Here is a 26,525-nt window from a genome sequence, read left to right on the forward strand (position 1 = left end):
TGTGTTCTTGAGGGCTTATACTCTTGGAAGTTCTTGACCCGGAGTCTGAAAAATAACAGCAAATCCATCTTCTGCTTACACAGGTGAAAACCAGGAATTTTTAATTGTTTAAACACGTATAAAAAAAAAAAGCATGCAGTGGGAACAGGCAGGGCATTCTCTGGAGTACTGAAATTAACGATAGATCAACACCTGCAACAAAGCAAAGACACAGGACTTTGAAGTTTCCGAATATCGTTGTGTCCTGGCGTTCTCATCTGTAAAACTGTTATGGGGGAGGAGGGATACAAAACTAGGCATGCAGAACAACTTGTAAGCGCTGCTATGGCTAATTCGGAATGTGTCAGCCGTCGGTAACGGCGCATTAGCTGCCATTCACAGAGGGCAGCTTCTGGACTTTGTCTTCAGCACAGTCGAGGAAAAAGCAGCAGAGCGTTTTAAAAATAGGAGCACCGCGTTCTGGAATTCTTTCTGTCTGTGACAGCAGTAACCTTGGAAACCGGGCTGCTAACACATCTCAATCCCAGAGCGAGCTTCCCAGAGCTTAGCTTCTCTTGCTTTCTTTCCGTGTTGTCTGGGTACCGCTGTTTTGTGGGCTGATGTTAACTGTTTTGTTTTTCCACGTCGTTGGCAACAAACAAGAACAAGCAGGAAACCTTTCGAGACACCCCTCTCTGGTCGCACCTCACCTAGAGCCTTCCCTACTTGGTGGCAACGTCGCAATCCCACAATTCCTGACAGGCAAAACTCTGCCAGAGGGCAGCTGAAAGCAGGCTCGCCCTAGACCCGGCTTCCAAGGAACCAACCAGGTAACCGCAGCAGGCACACCCACCCAGGTACGCAGCGCGACCCCGACACGGCACCCCGGCCTCCGGAGAACCCTCGCGAGACAGGACCGCAGAGGGGAGGGGGGGACGAGAGCAAGCCCACTATCTCGCGAGAAGAGGGGGCGTCGGCGGAAACGAGCAAATGGCCCCCTGGGCGCCCCGGCCCCAGCTGGTGGGCGGGGACGGAGGAAACCCGCCCCCTTCCGGCCCGCGTCCCCGCCCCCAGCCCTGAGGCGTCGGGCCGCGGGTACCGGCGCCTTCGTCTCCCGGTCCCCTGCGGCGGGCGCTTGCCGGGCTTCGGCTCTCGGAGGGCTTGCGGCTCGGGGCGCAGAGGGGGCGGGGAGGACCCGCGACGCCCCGCCCCCTTCCGCGCTCCGGCCGATAGGCCCGCCTCCGGGGGGACCCGGTCCCGAGGCGGCTCGGAGCGCAGGCCGGCGCTGCCCGCAGGTGTCGGCGGCGGCGGCGGAGCCACCGGCCCCATGGTGGGTTTCGGGGCCAACCGGCGGGCCGGCCGCCTGCCCTCCTTCGTGCTGGTGGTGCTACTGGTGGTCATCGTCGTCCTTGCCTTCAACTACTGGAGCATCTCCTCCCGCCACGTTCTGCTTCAGGAGGAGGTGGCCGAGCTGCAGGGCCAAGTCCAGCGCACCGAGGTGGCCCGGGGGCGCCTGGAGAAGCGCAATTCGGACCTCCTGCTCTTGGTGGACACGCATAAGAAGCAGATCGACCAGAAGGAGGCCGACTACGGCCGCCTCAGCAGCCGGCTGCAGGCTAGGGAGGGCCTGGGGAAGAGATGCGAGGATGACAAGGTAAGGTCGAGCCCTCTGCTCGGCCCCCCCTGGAGTTTTTCTTTTCACCTCTGGGGTGAGGTGTTGATATTAGCCCACGGGCGGTTGCTGTATGCCTTCAGCAAGGTAGCCCTGGAAGCTCCCCAGCCCCCAGCCAGCCCGTTTGCTGTCAGACTTTCCCGGTATCGGCGCCACATTCTCCATTCGCTTCCAGAGAGACTGGCTGGCTGTAAGTTCTAGTTCTCTAGTGGCCTATGGTGTAGATGCCGCCTTTTCTCCAAGAGCTCAGCTGCTGAGCTGGCAGTGGTAACCATCTGGCCTGTGTGGCTGCCTTACGTTCGCGGGCACACAAATCTGCAGACTGCCAGGTATGGTATGGGCATTGTCTCATCCTCATTCTGTGCAGACTGATCACTATTAATTTCTTTATTCCAGAATGTGGCTTCCCTTCCCTTTTGGTGCTCAACACATATTTTTAAACAGTATGACTTTTTAAAATTTCTACAAGTCGATGCATTTTGTTAAGTAAAAAACATTATTTTTGTGTTGAAAGCGGTGTGATAGATGAGTCAGGAATCATTTATGAGCCACACTTGTGACTTGGGCACCGTTAATCCATTTATCTTCTCAGTTTGAATTGTTAATGAAATTAGCCAAAATGGTAAAATCAAAATGGTAAAAAAAATAAGTTCTTAGGAACAGAATCTTAGGTCTGGTCATTATTCTTGAAAAAAAAAATTGTGTATACTTAAGTAGCTATTAGGGCTGGTGTTAAATGCAGATAGAAAATACAAAATTTTAAATTTAAAAAGCTTAAGACGACTGTGATTATATTCTATTTATTTATATTTGTTTTCACCATTTTATTGATAGTTTATAACTTGGGCAACTTCAGTTGGTATAGCAGAATTTTGAAAATTTCTAGATGGGCACTATAGTAGATGACTTCTCTGGGCTTTTAAAAAAACAATTTAAATTGACATTTATTTATTTATGGGGTGTGGGTGTGGGTGTGTGTATGTGTGTGGGTGCATGCCTGCACACACATACCAGACTACATGTGTGGAGATCAGAGGACAGCTTTTGGAGTCAGTTCTCTCCTTCCATCTCTGGAGGTTCCAGGGACTGAACTCAGGTCACCTGTCTTGGCAGCAAGTGTTTTTACCTGCTGAGCTATGTTGCTGGCCCTTAAATTAAGTCTTATTTGTGTGTGTGTGTTGTGTGTGTGGTGTGTGTGTGTGTGTGTATTCACCAGAGCGCCCATGTGGATTTCAGAGGACAACTTGTACGAGTCATTTTTCTCCTTCTACCATGCTGGTCCTGGGGATGGAACTCAAGTTCCATGAGGTTTCATGAGCTCCCAACTTCTTCCCCTCTGACTTCTACCTTGCTTCTTATTTCATGAACACTGAGGCTCTCCATGTTTGTTGTAACCCTTTCTTCCTTACACGGTATGGACCTCCTCTGAGAAGGCTAGGGCTCAGCAGCCTTAGCACCTTCGACACACTGAACTCTGAGGCATGAAAAACTCTTGAATACAGTACGTAGAAACCTGTGAGAGTTTGGAGTGTTAAACTAAGCTCTTCAAGATGGACAAGGACACCCTTTTGAGTTCTCTCTCTCTGCCTTCTGGTTGTGGATCAAACTGTGAGCTCCCCGTTGGTTCTTTGCTCTGCCGTCTGACGGACTTTACCCTGTAAAACCCTAAGTGTTTTAGTTTCCTTTTGCCGTGATAGTACACCCTGACCAAGGCAACATATAGAAGAATGCATTTTATTTGTGGCTTAATTTTTATTATTTTATGTGTACGGATGTTTTGTCTGTGAGTTTATCTATGCACCACATGAGTATCTGGTTCCCAAGGAGGCTAGAAGAAGGCTTTGGGTCTCCTGGAACTGGAGTTACAGGTGGTTTTGAGCCACCTTATGAGTGCTGGGAATTGAAGCCAAGTCCCCTGCAGAAGGCACAGAGGAACTGGGAATGACGTGAGTCCTTTGAAACCTCAATGCCTGCCTGTAGTTGAATTTTTTTTTACTCTTTAGGGGGCCCACCACCCATCTCCCAAATAAATACATGGAGACTTATTTCTATTTATGAATGCCTGGCCTTAATTTGGCTTGTTTCTCGCCAGCTTTTCTTACTTAAATTATCCTGTTTCTCTTTACAGTTTGCCTCCGGGCTTTTACCTTTCTTTATTCTATTTATCTTTCTTTCCTTCTTTCTCCATGGCTGGCTGGATGCCTGGCCTGGTGTCATCCTCTCCTTCTTTTCTAATTCTTCCTATTCTTCTCCCTTGAGCCTAGATTTCTCTCCTATTTATTCTCTCTGCTTGGCAGCCCCACCCGTTTCTCTTGCCTAGCTGTTGGCTGTTCAGCTCTTTATTAGACCAATCAGATGTTTTAGACAGGCAAAGTAACACAGTTTTACAGAGTTAAACAAATGCAACATAAAAGAATGCAGCACATCTTTGCATCATTAAACAGATATTCCACAGCATAAATGAATGTAACATATTTTTAAGCTAATATTCTACAACACTTGCTCCCAGTGACACACCTCCTTCAACAAGGCCATACCTCCTAATCCTTCCCAAACAGTTCTACCAATTGGGGATCAAGTATTCAAACATGTGAGCCTATAAGAACCATTCTTATTCAAGCTACCTCATAGATACAGGAATCCCAGCTCTGGAACCAGGAAGGTGATATTATTTGCTTCCTTCAGTTTATTGTGCCATTTCTGTCAGGAGAATAAGATGGCTTGAAAGTGTTCTAATCATTGTCCAGGAAAGTGGGAAATCAGACTCATTTCTCTAGATTCTCTCCAATTTACTGTATTTTATTCTGTTCTGTAAAGGATTTTTACTTGGAGAAGTTATTAGTTTGCCAGGGCTGCCACAACAGTACGACAGACTAGACATAGAACTTTAAATTCTACACAGCCCTGGAGGCAGGGAGCCCCAGGTCAAGGAATTGGCAAGGGCTAGTTTTCTCTAAGACCACTCACCTTGGCTGCAGATGATGGCCTACTTGCTCCCTTATCTTGTCATGGCATTCCCTATGTGTATGCATCCCCAATGCCTCATCATCTTAGATTCTGGCTGTACATGACTGTTATTGAAGTAAAACAAACTTCGTCTTCAGGAGTTTACCTGTGCCTGCATAGAAAAAAGCATTCCAGCTTTTTTCATATAAAAATAAAATGAACTAAATGATCTTATTGATGTATTTTTTACTTTGGCTTAAAAAATACTTAAAAAAAAACCCAGCTTCATATTTGTTAATTTATTCTTATTTTTTATTTTATATGTTTGAGTGTTTTGCTGCAAATATGTCTGTGTACCACATGTGTGTCTGGTACCTGTGAGGCCACAAGAAGGTGTTGCATCCCCTGGAATTGGAGTTATAGATGGTTGTGAGCTGCCATGTGGGTGCTGGGACTTGAACCTGGCTCCTTTGGGAAAGCAATCAGTGCTCTTGAAAATACATTGTTGAGGGCTGGAGAGATGTGTAGATGTATCCAATCGTCTTTTTAAAATAAAAAACACAGAGCCAATGTAAAAGAGAGAAAGCCGAGAGGTCAGAGCTCAGAGATAAAATCTTACCTCCTGCAGTGCTCCTAACTTCCCCGAGAGAGCTACTTCCTGTTTGTCTGTGTTTAAATAATCTTTCTGTTCTGCCTTCTCATTGGTTGTAAACCCAACCACATGACTGCCTCATCACTGCCTGTAAGTACCGCCCTCCAGGTCTTAAAGGCATATGTCTCCAATACTGGCTGTATCCCTGAACACACAGAAATCTACCTAGCTCTTCTAACCATCACGCTCTTGCTATGGCTCTAATAGCTCTGACCCCAGGGCAACTTTATTTATTAACATAAAATTAAAATTACATTTCAGTACAAATAAAATATCACCATAGAGATGACTCAGAGGTTAAGAGCACTGGCTGCACTTTCAGAGGTCCTGAGTTCCATTCCCAGCAACCACATGGCAGCTTATAACCATCTATAATGAGATCTGATGCCCTATTCCGGTATGCAGGTGTGCATGCAGACAGAACACTGTATACACAATAAATAAGTCTTTAAAAAAACATAGGTTGTTGAGAATTTTTGCATATATGTCCATTAGAGAGATTGATCTATAATTTTCTTTTTCTGTTGGATTTTTTTCTGGTTTTGGTATCAGAGTAATACTGGCTTTGTTAAAGGAATTTAGAAGTATAACTTTCTTTTGGAATAATTTGAGGAGTGTTGATATTCTTCTTTTGAGGTCTAGATGAATTCTGTGTTGTATTCAGTTGGTTCTGTTTTTTGTTGTTTTGTTTTTTAATTTATATTGCAGGTGTGCTCCGTTCCTGTTTTAGACCTGCTCTTCTCTCCCCCCCCCCCCAAATATATTCTGTCTGGAGTTTGAAAATCTAGTCTGCACAGGGAGGATGTGTACTCTCAGTAGCAGAGTGCTTGCCTAGCATGCAGTAGGGTGTGTGTGTGTGTGTGTGTGTGTGTGTGTGTGTGTGTGTGTGTGCGCGCGCGTGCGCTTGAGTTGTAAAGAATCTAACCCAGGTCTTTGCACATACTGATAAGCACACTACTGCTAAGCTGTATCTCTATCTGAAGCCCTCAGTTTGATCCCTACTACAGCAAAACAAAACAAACTGCAGTCTGGTAGGGAGTAGGCAGTTGGGAGAGGTTGGGCAACAGGTGCAGTGTTAATTGACCGGATGTTCTCTTGCACAATCAGCTGACTACAGGTAACAGTAATGCACTGTGTGTGTGTGTTACAAGATAACGGTAAGGGTTTTAAGTGTTTCACCAGCAAGAAATGAAAAGCTTTGAGGTGATGGATTCATTAATTACTCTGCTTTGATCAATATACATTGAATAGGTGTATCAAAACATCACATGTGCCCTATGTATGAGTATTATATATCAAAATAAAGTAGAAAACTAAAAACTGAGTGTTGTAAGCACAGATTTGGCACTACAAATTATGTTTGGACTCAGTAAATATTTGATGATTGATTTGGCAGTTTGCCCTGGTTTTGGAACCAAAGCATGTGTAAATATGTGCTGGGCTGCCCTACACAGATTACCCACTTCTCTGAATGCACTACCTTTGGAAGATATGATCAAAATATTCTGATGTAAAACCATCCATCATCAACTCATTGTCTTTTTAGCATGAGGAGAATATTGTTTTTGTTTCCTTCATATTTTTTCTCCTATACACCCTTCCGGTTAGTTAGTTTTGAGATGGAGTCTTGCTATGTTGCCCACTCTGGTCTTATAATCCTGAGTTCAAGCAGAACTACAGAAGCCAAAAAGAAAGATTAGTACATTTAGAGACTGTCCTCATAACTATGGACTTTGATGGATTAGGCCTGTGTTTCACATTTGGCAAGTGCTGTCTACATGTTGAGTTTTACAGCCAGAATGGTACTTCTACCACAACTTTAGTTGTGCTAAAGTCTCAGAGCCTACTAAGTCTGGAGCTCTGGTACACTACACAGAGAAGCCCTGTTTGGAGGGGGGGTGGGGGGAGTATTTATGACTGTTTTGTTTTCTGGTATGTATGTGTACCACATATGTGCAAGTGCCTGCAGAGATCAGAAGAGGCTGCAGGGTTTCTTGGAACTGGAGTTATAGAAGGTTATGAGTCGCCATGTAGATACTGGTAATTGAGCCCAGGTTCTTTGGAAGAATAGCCAATGCTCTTAACCACTGGGCCATCTCTTCAGCACCCACCCCCATGTCATCATTGTCCTTAGCCTCCTCCTCCTTCAGAAGGACTTGACTTCAGCTCATGGTTCAGGGGATATCAGGCTATCATGGCAGTCAGGCCATGGTGGCTATTGAGGCTCCCTTTGTTCATTTTTTTTTAAAGATTTATTTATGTATGAGTGCTCTATTGATTTTATGGCAGAAGAGGGCATCAGTTCCCCACTATAGATGTTGTGAGCCACCATTGGTTTTTGGATTTGAACTCAGGACCACTGGAAGAGCAGCCAGTGCTCTTAACCACTGAGCCATCTCTCCACCACCCCACTTTGTTCATTTTTATATCTGACGTTGTTGTTACTGAGCTGTCATTGATGTATTCTAGGTGTCAAACTCAGACATGATCTGTAATTTTTTCCCTCAATTTTGTAGGCTGTGTTTTTAGTTTGTCACTAGTGTTGTTTGAAGTTTTGAATGTTGATGAGGTTCAGTTTTATTTTTTTCTTTAGTTTTTTTTCTGCTTTTTGTTATTAAATTTAAGAAATAATTATAAAATCCACAGTCATGAACAGTTTTTCCTGTTCTAAAAGTTACACAGTTCTACTTCTATTGAGGCCTTTGTTCCATTTGAGTTAATTTTCCTACATGACATGATACAACCTTGCTTTGCATATGGTTTATTTAGTTATCCTAGCATGTTGAAGAGACTTGTCATGGTTAATCTTGCCAATTTGATTGGATTGACAGACATCTAGGGGGTTAGTAAAGCATGTCTCAAGTGTCTATGAGGATGTTTCCACAGAGTTTATGAGGGCTCTGACCTAAACAGTGGTTTCATCTTCTAATAGATTCAGTATTTGACTAGACTGTTGAGGGAGAGAAAGAGGGCCCCTGGAGGGTTCCTTTAGAAGATAAATCTTGGCCCTGGTCCATTTTTGTACTGTTCTCTGCTTCCTGCCATAAGGTGAACAAGCTCCTGTATCACACGCTTCTTTTGTTAGGCTATTCTGCTCGAAGCTAGGCCCAGGAGTATTGAAGCCAGCTGTCCTGAACTTCTGAAACTGACCCAAATAAATCCTCCTTCTTAAGTTTACAGCAGGTACCCTGTCATTGTGGAAAAACTGACACAGGTCTCTTCTTTTTCCATTAACTGTCTTGGCATCTATGTAGAAAATCAGTTGATTGTATACGTGTTGACTTGTTTTGGCCCTCTTAGAGCCAGACACTTGACAATTTTAAATGCCATACTAAGGGGTTTTAATCCTCAAGGGTAAGAAGAATAATATAATAAAATTTATTTTGAAAAGATAAGAGCTGGGCATTGCAGCACATACCTGTAAACCCAGGAAATGGAAGCTTTTACAAATAATGTTCAGGTGGGGGTGGGGGCGCACGCCTTTAATCACAGCACTTGGGAGGCAGAGGCAGACAGATCTCTGTGAGTTTGAGGGCAGCCAAGGCTATACAGAGAAACTCTGTCTCAAAAACCAAAGTAATAATTATGATGATGATAATAAAATAATAACAATGTTCATGTTGAGATAATTTTCAGTAAAGTACTTGCCTTATAATCATGAGGACCTAAGTTTGATCCCAGAGCCACATAAAAATGGGGGACTAGAGTATACAGGCTACTAAAGACTCAGGAGAAGGATTCTATCTGTACAGCTATGGGAAAGCCCTCATCTCTGTTGGATGTGATCTGTTGAGGGAGGAGCACCAACACCCCCTCCCTTAGGTGAACCCTTGTCAGTACTCTGCAAGGAAGCCCAATAAACACATTGGCTCTCTGAGTGAAATTTGGTGGAATCATGCCTCTGCCTATTGTTGGGACCTTTGGAGAAGGGTAGACATTGCTTATATCTCCTCCTGGGGGCGGGGAATTTGACTAACATTGTTTATGTTGTGTATACATAGAAGTCAGAGGATTACTTGTGGAGATTATTCTCTTCCTCCAGTTTGTGGTTTTCTGGGATCAAGCTCAGATTGTCAGGCTGGAGGGCAAGTGCCCTTCCTCACACTAGCCCATAGTAAATATTCTTTGTTTTGTTTTGTTTTGAGACCAAATCTCTTTGTACAACTCTGGCTGTCCTGAACTTACTTTGTAGACCAGGCTGGTCTCAAATTCAGAGATCTGCCTACCTTTGCCTCTTGAGTGCTGGGATTAAAGGCAAGCACTAACATTTCTGACTCATAGTTGACGCTCTTGAAGGAGATAGCCACAGGAAAATCATTAACTATATATTCAGAGTGGAGGATTGAAGTAATTAGGAGAAGATAATCCAAAATGTACTTCCTTGTAATATAATTAGCTTAGAGCTACTAAAAATGAATTGAAAATTGGCTGAATGTGGCAGCACATGCTTTTAATCTCAGCACTTGGGAGGCAGAGGCAAGTGGATGTTTATAAGCTTGAAACTAGCCTGCTGGGTTTAATGAGTTCCAGGCCAGCCAGACCTACACAGTAAGACCCTGTCTTAAAACAAATAAAAAAAAAAATGGGAATACACCCGCCAAAACAAAACAAAACAATGGGTAGAGCCAACAAATCTGGTAAAACTTCAGATTACAGAACCAAGACAGAAAAAAAAAAATCGTTCTGCTGCTTTTTACAGTCAGTGAGCTGTTGGAGCATATCATTAACAATTCTGTTCACATTGATAACAAAACAAATAAAACACTTGGAATTTTAAAAAGGGATGAGAAGCTCCTACATTGAAAATTACAAAACACTAATGAAGGAAATTGAAGAATACCAAAAAAAAAAATATGGAAAGATATCTCCTATCTCCTAATCCTTGATTAGAAGAAAGAATACTGTTAAAATATCCATACCAAAGACAACTGTGGAGTGAAAGTGAAAGGATTTAAGTTAATATCCCAAGCAAATGCAAATGGAAAACAAATGGTGTAGCTATTCTGCTATCTGATAAAATAGACTTCAAGCCAAAATTGGCCAGGAAAGATGAAGAAGGCCATATATACTAAGGGAACAGTTCATCAAGAAGATAGAACAGTTATGAAGGCAAGATGGCTTAGCAGCTAAAGGTACTCATTGCAAGCCTGATGATCTGAGTTTGATCCCTGGGACTCACATTGTGAAAAGAGAGAACCAGCTTCTACAAGTTGTCCTCTGACTTCCACAGATGTGGGGTGGCTTGCATGTCTCCACAAACTAAGATTAAACAATTGTTAAAAGAAGATATAATAATTGTAAATATTTATGCACCCAACATTGGGGCTCTCAACTTTATAAAACAAAACTAATAGACACCAAAGTATACATAAGTCCTGACAAAATAATAGTAGATGACTTTAGTTCCTCACTGTCATCAGTAGATAGGTCATCCAGACTAAAAATCAAGAAATTTAAGGACTGAGCTGTACTATAGATTAAATGGATTTAATAGACATTTATAGAATATCCCATCCAGTAAGACTGAGATACATATTCCTCTTAATAGCACATGGAACTTTCTCTAAAATAGATAATATTTTAGGCCATAAATCAAGTCTTAACAAACAAAATAAATAAATAAAAATAATTTCTTGTATCAGATCACACTAGAATAAAACTAGAACTCAATAGGAAGAGATACCACAGAAAATATAAAACATCAGAGAGTAAACAGTACTCTCCTTTATTATTGAAGATAGTATTGAAAAATCAGGAACAAAGTAAGTTTCTAGAATCAAATGAAAGTGAAAACAACTTACCAGACCCTTTGGGATTACAACTAAGGCAAGTCTGAGAGGTAAGTTTTTATCTGTAAGTGCCAACATTGAAATATTAGAGAAATCGCAAATAAATAACCTAATAATACACTTCACAGTCACAAAAGAAAAGAAAGAAAAAGAGCAAATCTAATCCCAAAACAGTAGATGAAATAATAAAGATCAGAGCAGGAACTAATGAAATGGAGATTAAAAGAATAATACAGCCGGGCGGTGGTGGCGCACGCCTTTAATCCTAGCACTCAGGAGGCAGAGGCAGGTGGATCTCTGTGAGTTCAAGGCCAACCTGGTCTACAGAGTGAGATCCAGGACAGGCACCAAAGCTACATAGCAAAACCCTGTCTCAAAAAAAAAAAAAGAATAATACAGAAAACTAACAAAACAAAAAGTTCTTTGGAAAACCAAACAAGATAAGAAAGTCTTAGCAAAAGTAGTCAAAAGAAAGTGAAGAACTTAAAGGAAGAGCATTACATACAACATTGTAAACTTTACAGGAAGTGCTAGTTTGAATGTAATCGGCCTCCATAAGCTCATAAGGAGTGGCACTATTAGGAGGTGTGGCTTTGTTGGAGTGGGTGTGGCCTTGTTAGAGGAAGTGTATCACTGTGGGGCGGGCTTCGAGCTTGCCTATGCTTAGGATACAGCCCAGTGTCTCGGTAGACTTCCTGTTGCATGTAAGATGTAGGACTCTCAGTTACTACTCCATTACCACAACTGCCTGCATGCCACCATGCTCCTGTCATGATAATAATGGACCGAAATTCTGAAACTGTAAGCGAGCCTCCCCAATTAGATGTTTCCATGGTCATGGTGTCTCTTTACAGCAATAACAACCCTAAGACACAAGGTTGTTAAGGAACACCTTGAAATTTTACATTTAAAGAAAACTGGAAAATGAAAATAAGGATATAAATTCTTAGTCACATGTGACCTACTTAAATCCAGAAGATGTAAGCCATGTAAATAGACCTGTCACAGGCAGTGAGAGTGAAGCAGCAATGAAAAGTTCCAACAAAGAAAAGCCCAGGATGGACAGATTCACTGCTGAATTCTGTTAGATTTTTAAAGAAGAGCTCACACCAATGTTCCTGTCACATAAAATGAAAAGCAGAGGAATACAAACATTCATTCTATGAGTCTAGTATTGCCCTGATACCAAAATTAGGTAAGGACACAGAAAGAAAACTTTAGACCAATTTCCATCATGAACATAGAAACAAAAATTATCAGTGAAGTATTTGCAAACCAAATTCAGTAACACATTGCAAAGACCACACACTATAATCAAGTTGGTTTCATTCCAGAGTTTCATTCAGGGATGGTTCAAATCATTAAATATAACATAGCACATACATATGCTAAAGACAGAAACCAGGCTGGGGAGATGACTCAGTGGCTAGAGTTCTTGCTGCTTAAGCATGAGGACCTGAGTTGAGATTCCCATTGCCCATGTGAAAGATATGGCAGCCTGCCTGTGTCCTGAGTACTAGGGGCTGGGAGGGAAATGGGAGAAAACTGGGAGATCCCAGTGGCTCCTTGGTCAGCCACTGAAACTGAAAAGGTGAAGTCTAGGTTTAGTGAAAGATGGTGAAACTGTGAATGACCCTCAAAAAATACAACAGAAACTCATTAGAAGGTGATGCCTGGCCGGGCAGTCGTGGCGCACGCCTTTAATCCCAGCACTTGAGAGGCAGAGCCAGGCGGATCTCTGAGTTCGAGGCCAGCCATAGGATACAGAGTGAGTTCCAGGAAAGGCTCAAAGCTACACAGAGAAACCCTGTCCCGAAAAACCAAAAAAGAAAAAAGAAAAGAAAAGAAGGTGATGCCTGATAACAACCTCTGACCTTCACACACATGAACATCAAGCACACACAGGTGTACTCATACACCACACACACATATATCACATGATCATCCCAATAGACATGAAAAGGCCTTTGGCAAAATTCAACATCATTTCATGATAAAAGCCCCAAAGAAACAAATAGAAGGAACATACTTCAGCATAATGAAGATAATATGATAGACCAATAGCCAATATACTACTGGATCAGGAAAAACTGACAGTGTTTCTTTTAAAATCAGAAATGAGACATAATATCTACTCCACTTAGTATGATGTTTGAGGACTTAGCTAAAGCAATGAGACGAGAAGGAAATAAGAGAGATCCAAATAGAGAAGGAAGAAGACAAATTATCCCCTATTTTATGATCTTATACTTAAAGACCCTAGAGACTATCAGTTCTCAACTTCCTAATGCTGTGACCGTTCAATACAGTTCCTCATGTTATGGTGATCCCCAACCATAGACTTATTTTGGTTGCAACTTCATAACTGTAATTTTGGTACTGTTATGAATTGTAATGTAAATGTCTGATATGCAGGATATATGATATGCAACCCCTGTGAAAAGGTCATTTGATCCCCAAGAGGTCGCTGTCCATAGGTTGAGAACTACTGCTATGTCCCGGAAAACTCTTAAGGTCTCATAAATGCTTTTAGCAGTACAAGAGGATATTAAACCAACACATGAAGATTAGTTGCTTTTCTGTCTTTTAGTAGTGAACTTGCTGAGAAAGAAATAAGGGGAAGGGAAAACAGTCACAGTAGCTTAAAAACAAACAAATAACAACAAAAAAGAACTAAAACTAAAGATAAGCCTAACCAAGGATGTGAACGACTTCCACAATGAAAACTTTAAAATGGAAGAGAGATATTGAAGACATTATAAAAAAGATCTCCCATGCTCAGTTTGGCAAAATTTATATTGTAAAAATGGCTATATTACCAAAAGTGATCTACATATGTGTAGTGGGTAGCCGTTCCAGCTTTGACCTGGAAGTGCCACCCCTTTGAGGCTTCCGTAACTGTCACGCCTACAAGGCGGAGCCAAGAGAGGACCCTTAAGACCCAAGATCCGGATGGGCGAGCTCTCTTGGTTCCTGGATCCTGGATGCTGGAGGTAGACTGAGCAGAGTTCTCCAGGGAACAACGCTGGAGACCTTTCCCAGACCTTGTAACCTATCCCTTCACTTGTAAGTTACCCCACAAAATAAAACTCCCTTTTAACTACGTGGAGTTGCCTTAATATTTAAACCAATACATATGTAACACAATCCCCATCAGAATTCCAGTGGCATGCTTCACAAAATTAGAAGAGAAAAAACCCTAAAATTTGTGTGCAAACACAAAATACAGAACAGTCAAAGCAGTCCTAGGTAGAAAGAGTTATGCTGGAGACATCCCAATACCTGATTTCAAATTATACTACAGAGCCATTCATTAGAACAAGATTCATGTTCCAGCATGGCACTGAAACAAACTGACTTGTAAATCGGTGGAATAGAATTGAAGAAACAATTCTCAAAAGAAGAAATAAAAGGAGCTCAAGAGATGGCTCAGTGGTTAAGAGAAAGAGGACCCGGGTTCAATTCCCAGAATCCACATGGCAGCTCCAGTCCCAGGGGATCTGACACCCTTGTCTGACCTCCATGGGTCAGCAATAGGTACACATGTGGTACACAGACATACATGCAGACAAAACACCCACATATGTAAATATTAGTTAATTTTTTAAAAAGAAAGAAGAAGCTGGGTGGTGGTGGCGCACCTAATCCTAGCACTCGGGAGGCAGAGCCAAGCGGATCTCTGTGAATTCGAGGCTAGCCTGGGCTACAGAGTGAGTTCCAGGAAAGGCGCAAAGCTACACAGAGAGACCCTGTCTCGAAAAACCAAAAAAAAAAAAAAAAAAAGAAAGAAAAGAAAGAAGGAAGGAAGGAAGGAAGGAAGGAAGGAAGGAAGGAAAAGAAAAGAAAGAAAAAAGAAAAAAGGAAATTAAAAAGGTCAATAAATGTATGAAAAATGCTCAGCACTCTTAGTCTTTGCATATTAAAATTGCATTGAAGGCTAAGATTATACCTCAGTTGGCAGGATGTTTGCATAGTTCCCCTCTTTCCTGTCCTCTGGTAGATTGCTAAATACCCTAGGCTGCTCTGGGACTTACTACGCAACTTAGCAAGTCTTGAACTTCGGCTCCCCCTGCCCCTGCCCCTACCCCTGCAATACTGGCATTGTTCACGTGTGCTACTACACTTGGCTGTGCTCTGTCTCATGTGCTTATTTCAAGCCTTGTTGGAGAAAGTCATATAACCATACTTGTAGAAATTTTTGGTCCGCAAACTAAATAGCCATACCGTAAGTAAATTTCTCTAGGCAGTATGCCCTTTAGAATACTTTTCAGATCTCTCTCCTGTTCAGACCAACTCCTCCTTTTTTCTCACCCTTCCCCCCATTTAAATTCCTTTTCTCCTTTCTCAAGGCTGTCCCCTGCCTGTTTAAGAATTGTATGGTAAAACTTGTTCTACCAAATCTGCAGGCATACTCACATCTGCACTGTTTAGTCTTTAGTTAAAGGAAGGTCCTTCTGTCAATCTTCCTACTTGCTCTTTGGAGACCTTTAATAAATCTCTCTATAAATTTGCTCCCTTGCTAGACAATTGTGAAGCATACCATTGAAACCAGAGGCAAGCGGCGGATCTCTGTGAGTTTGAGAATAGCCAGGGCTACATAGAGAATCCCTGTCTCAAAAAACAAGCAAACAAACAAATGCTCTGTAGCATTTACAAATACTTGAATCTTCCCCGTTTGCAGTCAGATATTCTTGTTTTTTTTTGTTTTTGTTTTTCGAGACAGGGTTTCTCTGTGTAGTTTTGCGCCTTTCCTGGAGCTCACTTGGTAGCCCAGGCTGGCCTCGAACTCACAGCGATCCGCCTGGCTCTGCCTCCCGAGTGCTGGGATTAAAGGCCTGCGCCACCACCACCCGGCTGTCAGATATTCTTGAAGAGAATTGTTTTTCTCGTGCCTGCATTTTCTTTTCCTACTCCTCATGTCTCAGCATCTTTTGTCCAGTTCACTATGCTCTTGGCTCCCATGATACCAGTTTTCCCTGGTTTTGCGTTTCTTACTCTCCTTTGCTGGATTCATCTCTGCTTACCATTGTTTAGCATCATTCATTCATTTTCGTTTGAAGCCTCTTCATTTTATTCTTTCCTAAGTAACCATATTTGCTCACAAAACTTCAGTTACTCTCTGCAGGCCCTGACTCCAGAATTTGTATCATCCAGTCAGAACTCCCTTCTGTTTCTTGTTTCTTTCTTTGTTTTTGTTTTTTGAGATAGGGTTTCTTTGTGTATCTTGGGTGGCCTCCAGTAGATTAGGCTGGCCTCAAACTCACAGAGATCCACCTGCCTTTGCCTCCCAAGTTCTGGGATTAAAGGCCTGTAACACTACCATCCGGCTTCCTATATGTTTCTATATCTTTAATCTCTGCAGTGTCCTTCACCTACTGGGTGCTCAGTATTTCCTTGTGACTGTCTAATGAAATGAATTATTTCAGTGGTTTAACAGACCAGCAAAATACTTTGTATGCCCAGTCTTAGCACATAGTGCACTCAGTAAATACTTTATAAATTATTAATTGAATGAATAATGAATGTATACCACAATAAAATAATACAATTAATGAAAGCCGGGCGGTGGTGGCGCAGGCCTTTAATCCCAACACTCGGGAGGCAGAGGCAGATGGATCTCTGTGAGTTTGAAGCCAGCCTAGTCTACAAAAATTAATGAATAAATGAAAAAAAATGTGGTTCTTTATAGTCAATCATGACCAAAGACTTTGAGTGCTGATTTAAAGTATATAACTAATAGGGCTAGTGAGGTAACTAATGGTCCAGCAGGTAAATGCACTTGTGGCCAAGCCTGATGACCTGAGTTCAATCAGTTCAATCTCTGGAACCCACATGGTGAAGGAAAGAACCAACTCCTGCAAGTATTCTTCTGATCACCACCCATGTACACAAACATGCAAACATGCAATAAGTAAGTTAATATAATAAAATTATTTTTAAAAGTATGGAATAAGACAAGTGTAGCACATCTTAAAAGGTCTTATTAATAAACAAACCCAGAGCCAGGTATTAGGGTGAATGCTGAAAGATCAGAGAGACAGAACAGGCCACAGCTAACCTCACCTCGCCAACTTCTCAGCGGATTCTGTTTCCTCAAACTGGAAGTCTCTGAGTCCTCATCCAGAATGAATCTCAGCTGAACTGCTGCTCGAAGCCTAAAAGCTTAACCGGCTCTAGTTCCTGGTTTTCACACCTTATATACCTTTCTGCTTTCTGCTATCACTTCCTGGGATTAAAGGCGTGACTCACCATGCCTGGCTGTTTCTAGTGTGGCTTTGAACTCACAGAGATCCAGACGGATCTCTGCCTCCAGAATGCTAGGATTAAAGGTGTGTGTGCCACCATTTTCTGGCCTCTATGTCGATCTAGCGGCTATTCTGTCCTCTGACCCCAGGTAAGTTTATTAGGATGCACGATATATTAGGGGACACAATATATCACCACAGACAAGTGCTTTTAAACCAGCACTCAAAAAGAGGCAGGAAGATTGGTACAAGTTCAAGGGTACCCAGGGCTATATAACAAGACTTTGACTTACATATCCTACTCCGCAGGCAGCAAAGTGTGGTTTCCTTTACTATTTCAAGAGAGGCAGATCTTAATGGATCAAGTAAAAGAAACAAGTGTATTTGAAATGTTGCTGGCATCTTACATGTGAAATGGAAAAGATTACTCTCCTATTACATCTAATACATGCACAGTGGTCACAGGCACAGTCTTTGGATTGGTACTGCTTGAAAGAGTATCCAGGATTTGTGCCTATGACTTAGGGCACAGGGTCCACGTCTGTGAAATGGAGAATATTACTATGCCTAATTTGTAGGATGTTTGTAAGCATTAAATGAGGTTATATATAGAAAGAGAATTTATCACAGGAGCTGGTATAAAATAAATGTTTAATATACATTCACTATGCTATAGCTTGACTCTTTTTTATTTCATGTGTATGAGTTTTGCCTAAATGTATGTATGTGTACCATGTGAGTGCCTCTTTCCTCGAAGGCCAGAGGAAGGCATAGATTCTCTGAAACTTGGAGTTATAGACAGTTGTGAACTGCTATATGGATGCTAGGAACTGAAACCAAGTCCTCTGGAAAAGCAGCAAGTGCTCTTAACTGCCGAGCCACCTCTTCAGCTCCTAATTTAGAGCTTGAACATTGCTGAAAGTCCATGTGTTGAAGGCTTTGTTTCCAGTGCACAGTACTATTGGGAGCTGGTAGGACTAGTGTACGGCCTAGTGGAAACAAGTGGAGTCTTTGAGGCCAGGCCCTCGAGGGAGAAATTGATATCCCAGCCCATCTGCTTCCTCTCTTTGCTCCCAGCAGAGATGAGCAGGCTTTTTCCGTGTATTCCCTGTCATGTTGTGCTATCTTGCTACAGGCCCAAGGGACAAAGGGACCAAGTGGCTGTGAACTGAAATCTTTGAAAGAAAAGCCTAAATAAATATTTTTCCCTTATAAGTCGATCATCAATGGTAGCATAGTTGTTAATGGTGCTCCATTTTTAGACAGCTGGCATATTTTCTAGCCAAAAAGAGTATAGATGAGTAATTGCTATACCTGGCTATTTATCAGAATCTTCTTGAGTTCCTGTACCATCTTCCCTAGGCTTCTGAATCTTGCTAGGTGGTGGAGGGGAAAGACAATGGGGTTTTTTTTGTTGCTTGTTTCTTTGTGAATTTTGAAGTCTATAACTGGCTTTATTTGTATTGTATTGGGGAATATTAGTCTAAGGTGTGTTACTTTTGTTTATCCTGCATTTGTTTAAACAATGTAAGTTGTGTTACTGTGCCTGTCTAAAATACTTGATGGTCTAATAAAGAACTGAATGGCCAATAGAAAGGCAGGAGAAAGGATAGGCAGGGCTGGCAGGCGGAGAGAATATATAGAAGGAGAAATCTGGGAGGAAAAGAGAAGTAGCCATAGAAGAAGGAGGACTCTAGGGGCCAGCCACCCAGCTATGCAGCAAGCCACAGAGTAAGAAATAATGAAAGGTACACAGAAATAGAGAAAGATAAAAGCCCAAAGGCAAAAGATAGATGAGATAAGTTAAGGAAAGTTGGCTAGAAACAAGCCAAGCTAAGGCCAGGCGTTTATAATTAAATATAAGCCTCCATGTATGTATTTATTTGGGAGCTGGGTGGTGGGCCCCCCAAAAGAGAAAAAAACAAAAACTACAGTAGTGTAAGCTGGCTTGAATTTGTGATTCTCCTGCCTTTGCTTCTCAGTTTAGAAAATGTCTTAATTTTTATTACATTTATTTATTTATTTTGTGTGTATATATGGTCATAGCACATATTAGGGGTCAGAGGATAACTTGTGAAAGTCAGTTCTCTCCTATCTAGCATGAGGGTTCTGGGGAATCAAACTTGGGTTGTCTGGCTTGGTGGCAAGTTCTTTAACCCACTGAGCCATCTCACCAGCCCAGTTTAAGAAACAAAAACAAACAACCAAAAACATAATACGTACGTGTGTGTGTGTGTGTGTGTGTGTGTGTGTGTGTGTGTATAATACATACGTGTGTGTGTGTGTGTGTGTGTGTGCTTATATAACTACCAAATATATTAAAGAAGATAGAATTGTTTGTAGAAATCATTTGAGTGTGACCTGAGATAAGAGTTTTAAAATGGGGGTGGGAGGCAGACACTTTTTGGTGTTGGAGACAAAGGAGAGAGAAATGATGGTAGCTTATTAAAAGCTAAGTATATGTAACCTTTGTCGTAATTGGTCATAGCTGTGCTAATTGCCCAAGAACAAGCCATAATGAAAGTGAAGCAGACACAGCTGAGCCATTTTCAGGGTCCCCAGATGAAAAGGAAAACAGCAGCTGAGCTGGTAACAGCTGCCAGCGTTAATCTAGACAAACCACAAGGGCTGGGGAAAGCATTAAAAGAATTTCAGAAAGGGCTGGTAGGTGAATAAAGAAAAAGTTTTAGGTAGTAGAGGATGAAAGGTTAGAGGACATGTATGAAATAGCTGGGAATGAATAAGAAGTATGCTAGGAACTATAAGAAGGTAATTCTTCCTGAGAAGAGACAAGAACCTGTGCCTCAGAAAAGAGGTCTTAGGAAGGACAGTGCTACTATTTGGACATGAGGTGGCCTCAAAAACGCTTATGTGTTTGGGGCTTAGTCCCCAGGGGGTGGTGTTAATTTGAGAGGCTGGAAACTTGAGGAGATAGAGCTTGACTGAAGGAAATAGGTGCCTGGGGGTGGGGCCATAGAGGAAGACAGGAAGGGGTCAGGAACAAAATACCTCAGAACTACTCCCCCCCTCCACAGTCTTAACCACCGTCGTAGTCTGCCCAAATATATGAAGGCAGGTGACAAGACTACACTCACTTGAAGCTGTAAACCAACAGTAAACCTTGGTCCCTTTAGTTTGCTTCTCTAATGTAAGTACTAACTAAGCCCTACTTGGTTTAGCTTCCAAGATCAGATGAGATATTGTGGACTCAGGACTGTATAACTATAGATTCCCTTAGGTTGTCTCTGTTGATTATTTTGTCATAGCAGTGAGAAATGTAGCTGGGGGGGGGGCACGACGACATTGACATGGCAGAGGCTAGAGAGAGTATAGTGAATTGACTCCAATCCTAGAGATCAGTATTACAGAAAAGTAGAGGAGAAATAAACTCTTAAGACAATGAAAGTGTTGATGGAATTAAGTGAGGAAGTTCAAAAATCTGTGAGGGATTGGGAATGTAGCTTAGTAGGCATAATGCTTGCCTAGCATGTGCTAGACTCAGGGTTCAGTCCCAGCTCTACATAAACTGGGTATGGATGCACAACCTGTAATCCCAGCACTTGGGAGGTGGAGGCAGGATCATTACAAGTTCGAGGTTAGCCCAGTGATGATGGGGCATGCCTTTAATCCCAGCATTAGGGAGGCAGAGGCAGGCTGATCTCTGAGTTTAAGGCCAGCCTGGTCTACACAGAAAGTTCCAGGACAGCCAGAGCTACACAGAAAAACCCTGTCTTGAAAAAGAAGAAAGTTTCAAAGTCATTCTCACCTACATACCTAGTTTGAAGCCAGCCTAGGATACCAGACCCTGCCTCCCCTGCCCCCCAGTCTTGATAACTAATGAAAATTAATTTTGAATGAAGCATGAATGAACATAATTTATAGGGAAGAGTATAAAGTATAAAGCATGGAGCATACAAGTCTAGGGAGTCACTCAGCAAGCATACATTCAGGCTGGCCTCAAACTCAGAGATCCACCTGCCTTTACTGGGATTAAAGGTGTGTACCTCTACCACTCAGCTGAGACATAATTCTTATTCTCAGAATTCTCACTTCTGATAAACATTGAAGGTTGAAAAAAAATCTTAAGTGGCATTTACACTGGAAGTAAGACCTTATATAACTTTTGAAAAAAGTTGTGGTTTTTTTTTTTTTTTTTTTTTTTGGTTTTTTTGAGACAGGGTTTCTCTGTAACTTTGGAGCCTGTCCTGGACTAGTTCTGTAGACCAGACTGGCCTCGAACTCACAGAGATCCACCTGCCTCTGCCTCTCGAGTGCTGGGATTACAGGCGTGTGCCACCACCGCCTGGCGAAAAAAAGTTGTTATGAATTACTGCATTGGGGGCCCCTGAGGGTATTCCACATGGGCAGGGAAACATGCTGGCATGCTGGGCAGCAGCCAGCAACCCACAACCCAGACACTGCATCCATATGGAAAGTTTATTGTAATAGAGAGATGAAGAGAAAGATAGGAAAGAGAGAGAGAGAAAAAAACAGAGAGAGGTCGAGAGTGTGCACCTCGTGAAAGGAAAAGCGGAAGAGAGAGGGAGGGGAGGAGTTTTTCCTTAGAATGAGGCTTTTATGTCAGGATGCAGGGTGGTGCCAAGGGGTGGGATTTCAAATGGTGGATCAGAACATTAACATTCCTCTGTTTTGATTATTATAAAAAGGTGAGTTATGGGAGCAAGTGGGGGAACAAGGGCACTGAATTTTTGAGGCTGTTTCAAGCTGACAAAGGGTGAAGTGGGGAGGGGAAACCAGGAGTCACGCACAGCAGAAGATCTCAGGAACGTTCCTTGAGGGAGCTGAGGAGGCAGGTTGCAGCAGTGGTGTTCCAGGAGCTTGGGGGGAGATTGCATGACAAATCAGGAGTATAGAAGCCATGGCATCTGCTATTTCTCTGGAGGTCAGGTGGAAACAATGAATCTGCAAAATATGCTAGAAAAATAAGTGGGGTTAGAAGTGGGCTCTGGAGATTAGTTTTCGTCAGACCAGATTTCTTGATGCAGTAGCAAAACTTTTCCCAGGAACCTGTAGGTATCTGTAAGAGAGCTGGAATGAATTTACATCATGGCAGAAGGGTTTTTAAAAATCCATTTAAGGATTCTTAAGAACTCTCTGTAGTCAATGTTCTATCAATTTATCAAAGATGCATGTATCAGTATTAAAACTTTGAACCTCTGGAGTTATATCTGAAATCAGTCTATCCTGTACCATGAAGTCTGTGAGTGAGGCATACTTGTCTATAATTGGAGAGCATATATATATAATCTTGGGATTGGGTCTATTAAACTGATACCCTAGTCATCAAACATCGTCAGAGCTGAGAAGGATAAATTTAAGAAGTGAGACAGCTTTCCAGCTACCTAGGCAGCAATCCCAAGTCTCTCCATGGTCACTGAGGGACAGAGGCCCTAAAGGCAGCATTTGTTCAGCTGATAAGCCCAGAAGATCTGACAGATTTGTGTGTGTGTGTGTGTGTGTGTGTGTGAGAGAGAGAGAGAGAGAGAGAGAGAGAGAGAGAGAGAGAGAGAGAGAGAGAGAGAGAGAGAAATTGGGGGCGGCGGTCATCCTACCTACCTGTCTTGGCAGAGAGGACATCCGATCCCTGTTGTTCCTCTTATTCACAGTCTGGGCAGGATGTCAGCTTCTCGCTGCATGGCCAGCCTTGCCATAAGCTTCTGGGTGGAAGTTCTTCTGTGGCCATCCATCTTCTTTGAGGAGATACAGGATGCTGCCAGGAAATGACATGTCTCTCTATCATAAAAAGCTTTTATATTAAGTGCCATATTCTCAGATCTCTACAGGTGTTTAAGGACTGGGGGAACAAAATATGTTAGATGCATTTATAACTTTGAGAGCATATATATGACTTAAATCTGAATATACAGGTTTCCCAGTTAGTTGCAGCTTAATGAAGTTAGCAAGGACAGAGAGGTTCACATTCTTAAGCCTGGTTAAACCTTGAGTAAGGAGAGACATTTTTTAAGCTGTTGGCAGTGATATCTGAATCTATTACCATTTTTAAGGCCCTATAGCTGTAGTTCTGTTCTTTGAGTACAGCCAGATTATAATCCTGAATAACTTACATAGAAATAATTATTTCTTAAGCTGTCCCCTGGGAAGACAAAGAAGAGTGACAGGAGAAAGATCCCAAGGCCGAATGAGAACGGGAGGAAAAGGGACTTGTGAGTCAGGGTGCAGCCCAACTCTGAGAAAAGGAAAAGGACCCTCTTGGTGGACTCTATGCCAGGGTTTCCATCCCTAACCTAGCCCTTCTGTCCTGGGAACAGGGAGCACAGGATGACGTAGTCTCTATAGCTGCTTCAAGCTGAAACAGGGTGCAGGTGGTCAGGACTCTGGCTAGCTGTAAAGACAGAAAATAATTATGTTTGGCTGGACCATATCAGCTTTCAGCAAGTCTATGTGTCACAGGTTGAAGTCATTCAGCCAGATGGAAGCCCACTGAAATAGATACAGATTAGAGAAAGAGTTAAAATTTATTAAAAATAATTTATTGAATTTATTTGAAATCTTCAGGCCTGTAGTTTTGGTAATTGGAGACCAGGAGAGAGAAAACGCCATCCTCAGAAATAGACAGGTGAGAAAGACTGAACTGGAGCAGGGATGGGACATCTGAAAAGCAGTAGACTCATACCCATAAAATCCTGAGCTTGTGACCTAAAGTGTATCAGAATTGTATTAATGTTAAAATCTGAAATTTAAGATCTTTTTTTTTTTTTTTTGTTTTTTCGAGACGTTTCTCTTGTAGCTTCGTGCTTTCCTGCACTCACTTGTATCAGCTGCCTCGAACTCACAGAGATCCGCCTGCCCGCTCCCAGTCTGATAAAGCGTGCGCCACCACCGCCCGGCTGAAATTTAAGATCTTAATATAATGATGGCCTAAGCACCAGGTGCCCCACCCATGCTGCTCTTAGTAAAGATGGTGGTAAGGTCATATGGTCTGCCTGTTTTGACCTAGCCAAGATGACAGCTAGACCATGTGATTGCCCTTATTTAAGATAGTGCCTTGATCACATGATTACCCCTATCAAATATGGGGCCTGACCATGTGTTCATGTGGGCTTTGTTTTTTTGTTTTTTGTTTTCCAAAATAAACTGAGCGGATAAGGAACAGATAAACTGAAAAGTCAGTCAGGCCGGGCTGTGGTGGTGCATGCCTTTAATCCCAGCACTGGGGAGGCAGAGCCGGGAGGATATTTGTGAGTTCGAGGCCAGCCTGGTCTACAGAGTGAGATCCAGGACAGGCACCAAAACTACACAGAGAAATCCTGTCTCGGAAAAAAAAAAAGTCAGTCAGAAAGAAATATAGATGGCCATATCAACCGTACATTTCCATACACACATAGGAAATAGACTTTGTGAAAGAGAAATAACAGTGCAGCCGGGCAAGGAGAGAGGGACTCCCCAGGGCTGCAGCATAGTGCAAGCAGCTGCAGGGGAAGGAACCATGAGTTGGCGGCAGTGGTGGGGGCTGGGGCCATAGGCGCATTTTCCTACAGTGAGGTAGAAGGCCCAGTGGACTGACCTCTGGTCCCAGAGGGTTAGTGAGGGCCAATGATAATGGTTCAAGATAGCTAATGGACCATCATCACAAAGGCTATGGGCCATGGAATTGAGGGGGCACGGCAATTGTCTCCATATGCTGTCACATAAGGATGGGGGACGAAGGGCTATGAACCTGAAAGATGTGGTACCAACAATCGAAATGAGATGAATCTGACCTCCAGGGTCACAGAGAGTCAGCGAGGACTAATGACGGGCACAAGATAGCCAGTGGAGGCACAGGAGATCACTTCCTAAATAAAACACCAGCAGCACAGACACTGAGCACAACAATTAATAAATGGGACCTCTTGAAACTGAGAAGCTTTTGTAGGGCAAAAGACATGGTCAATAAGACAAAAAACAGCCTACAGAATGGAAAAAGACCTTCACCAACCCCACATCTGACAGAGGACTGATCTCCAAAGTATATAAAGAACTCAAGAAACTAGACATCAAAATACTGAACAATCCAATTAAAAATGGGCTAAAGAGCTAAACAGAGAATTCTCAAAAGAAGAATCACAAATGGCTGAAAGACATTTAAAGAAATGCTCAACATCCTTAATCATCAGAGAAATGCAAATCAACACAACTCTGAGATACCACCTTACACCTGTCAGAATGGCTAAGATCGAAAATACTAATAACAGTCAATGTTGGAGAGGATGTGGAGCAAAGGGAACACTTCTCCACTGTTGGTGGGAATGTAAACTTGTACAACCACTGTGGAAATCAGTATGGCAGTTTCTCAGAAAATTGGGAATCAATCTACCTCAAGACCCAGCCATACCATTCTTGGGTATATACCCAAGGAATGCTCAATCATACCACAAAGATACATGCTCAACTATGTTCATAGCAGAACATAGCAGCATTATTTGTAATATCCAGAACCTAGAAACAACCTAGATGCCCGTCAGCTGAAGAATGGATTAAGAAAATATGGTATTGGGGTTGGGGATTTAGTTGAGTGGTAGAGTGCTTGCCTAGCAAGCACAAGGCCCTGGGTTCGGTCCTCAGCTCTAGAAAAAAAAAAAAAAAAAGAAGGAGAAGGAGAAGAAGAAAATGTGGTATGTGGTACATATACACAATGGAATACTACTCAGCAGAGAAAAACAATGACAGCATGAAATTTGCAGGCAAATGGATGGAACTAGAAAATATCATCCTGAGTGAGGTAACCCAAAACCAGAAGGACAAACATGGTATGTACTTACTCATAAGTGGATTCTAGATATAAAGCAAAGAACAATCAGACTGCAACCCACAGAACCAGGGAGGCTACATAGCAGGGGGGACCCTAGGATGACTGTGGCTTATAATAAGTTTTGGTTTTACTCAATTACTGGGTAAGCTTCAGTGAAACATTTCACTATTAGGATAAGAATTTATACTGTATCAAGCTGATAAGAGAACAAAAAAAAATAATGAAGAACTGGTTTTAAAAAAAGGAGTAAAAGCAGGAGAAGTGGGGGGAGTGGGAGAAGGGATGAGAGGGGGATCTGTGGTTATGTAAAATGAATAAAAAATTAAAAAAAAAAAAGATAGCCAATGGACCGTTGTAATAAAGGCTGTGCGCCATGAAATTGAGTGGGCACAAGCTATCTCCATCTGCCGTCACATAGGGGCAGGGGTAGGCTGAGGGGCTTAGAGCTTGAAAGACGCATGGTACCAGT

At 42.4% G+C, this 26,525-nt stretch overlaps 1 protein-coding gene across 2 annotated transcripts in view; it reads left to right on the forward strand.

The window, feature by feature from the left end:
• Nucleotides 1-1,048: 1,048 nt before the first annotated feature.
• Golm2 (golgi membrane protein 2) overlaps nt 1,049-26,525 on the forward strand; it is a 72,685-nt gene continuing 47,208 nt past the window's right edge. The window contains exon 1 of one of the 2 annotated variants that reach the window (XM_028878726.2): nt 1,049-1,633. In XM_028878726.2, the coding sequence (XP_028734559.1) occupies nt 1,307-1,633 (327 nt within the window). In that variant the 5' untranslated portion in view covers nt 1,049-1,306. The remainder of the gene's footprint in view (nt 1,634-26,525) is intronic. The other variant, XM_028878727.2, reaches the window with a different exon arrangement.

This window comes from Peromyscus leucopus, chromosome 4 (genome assembly GCF_004664715.2).
Source record: "Peromyscus leucopus breed LL Stock chromosome 4, UCI_PerLeu_2.1, whole genome shotgun sequence".
NCBI classification, from domain to species: domain Eukaryota; kingdom Metazoa; phylum Chordata; class Mammalia; order Rodentia; family Cricetidae; genus Peromyscus; species Peromyscus leucopus.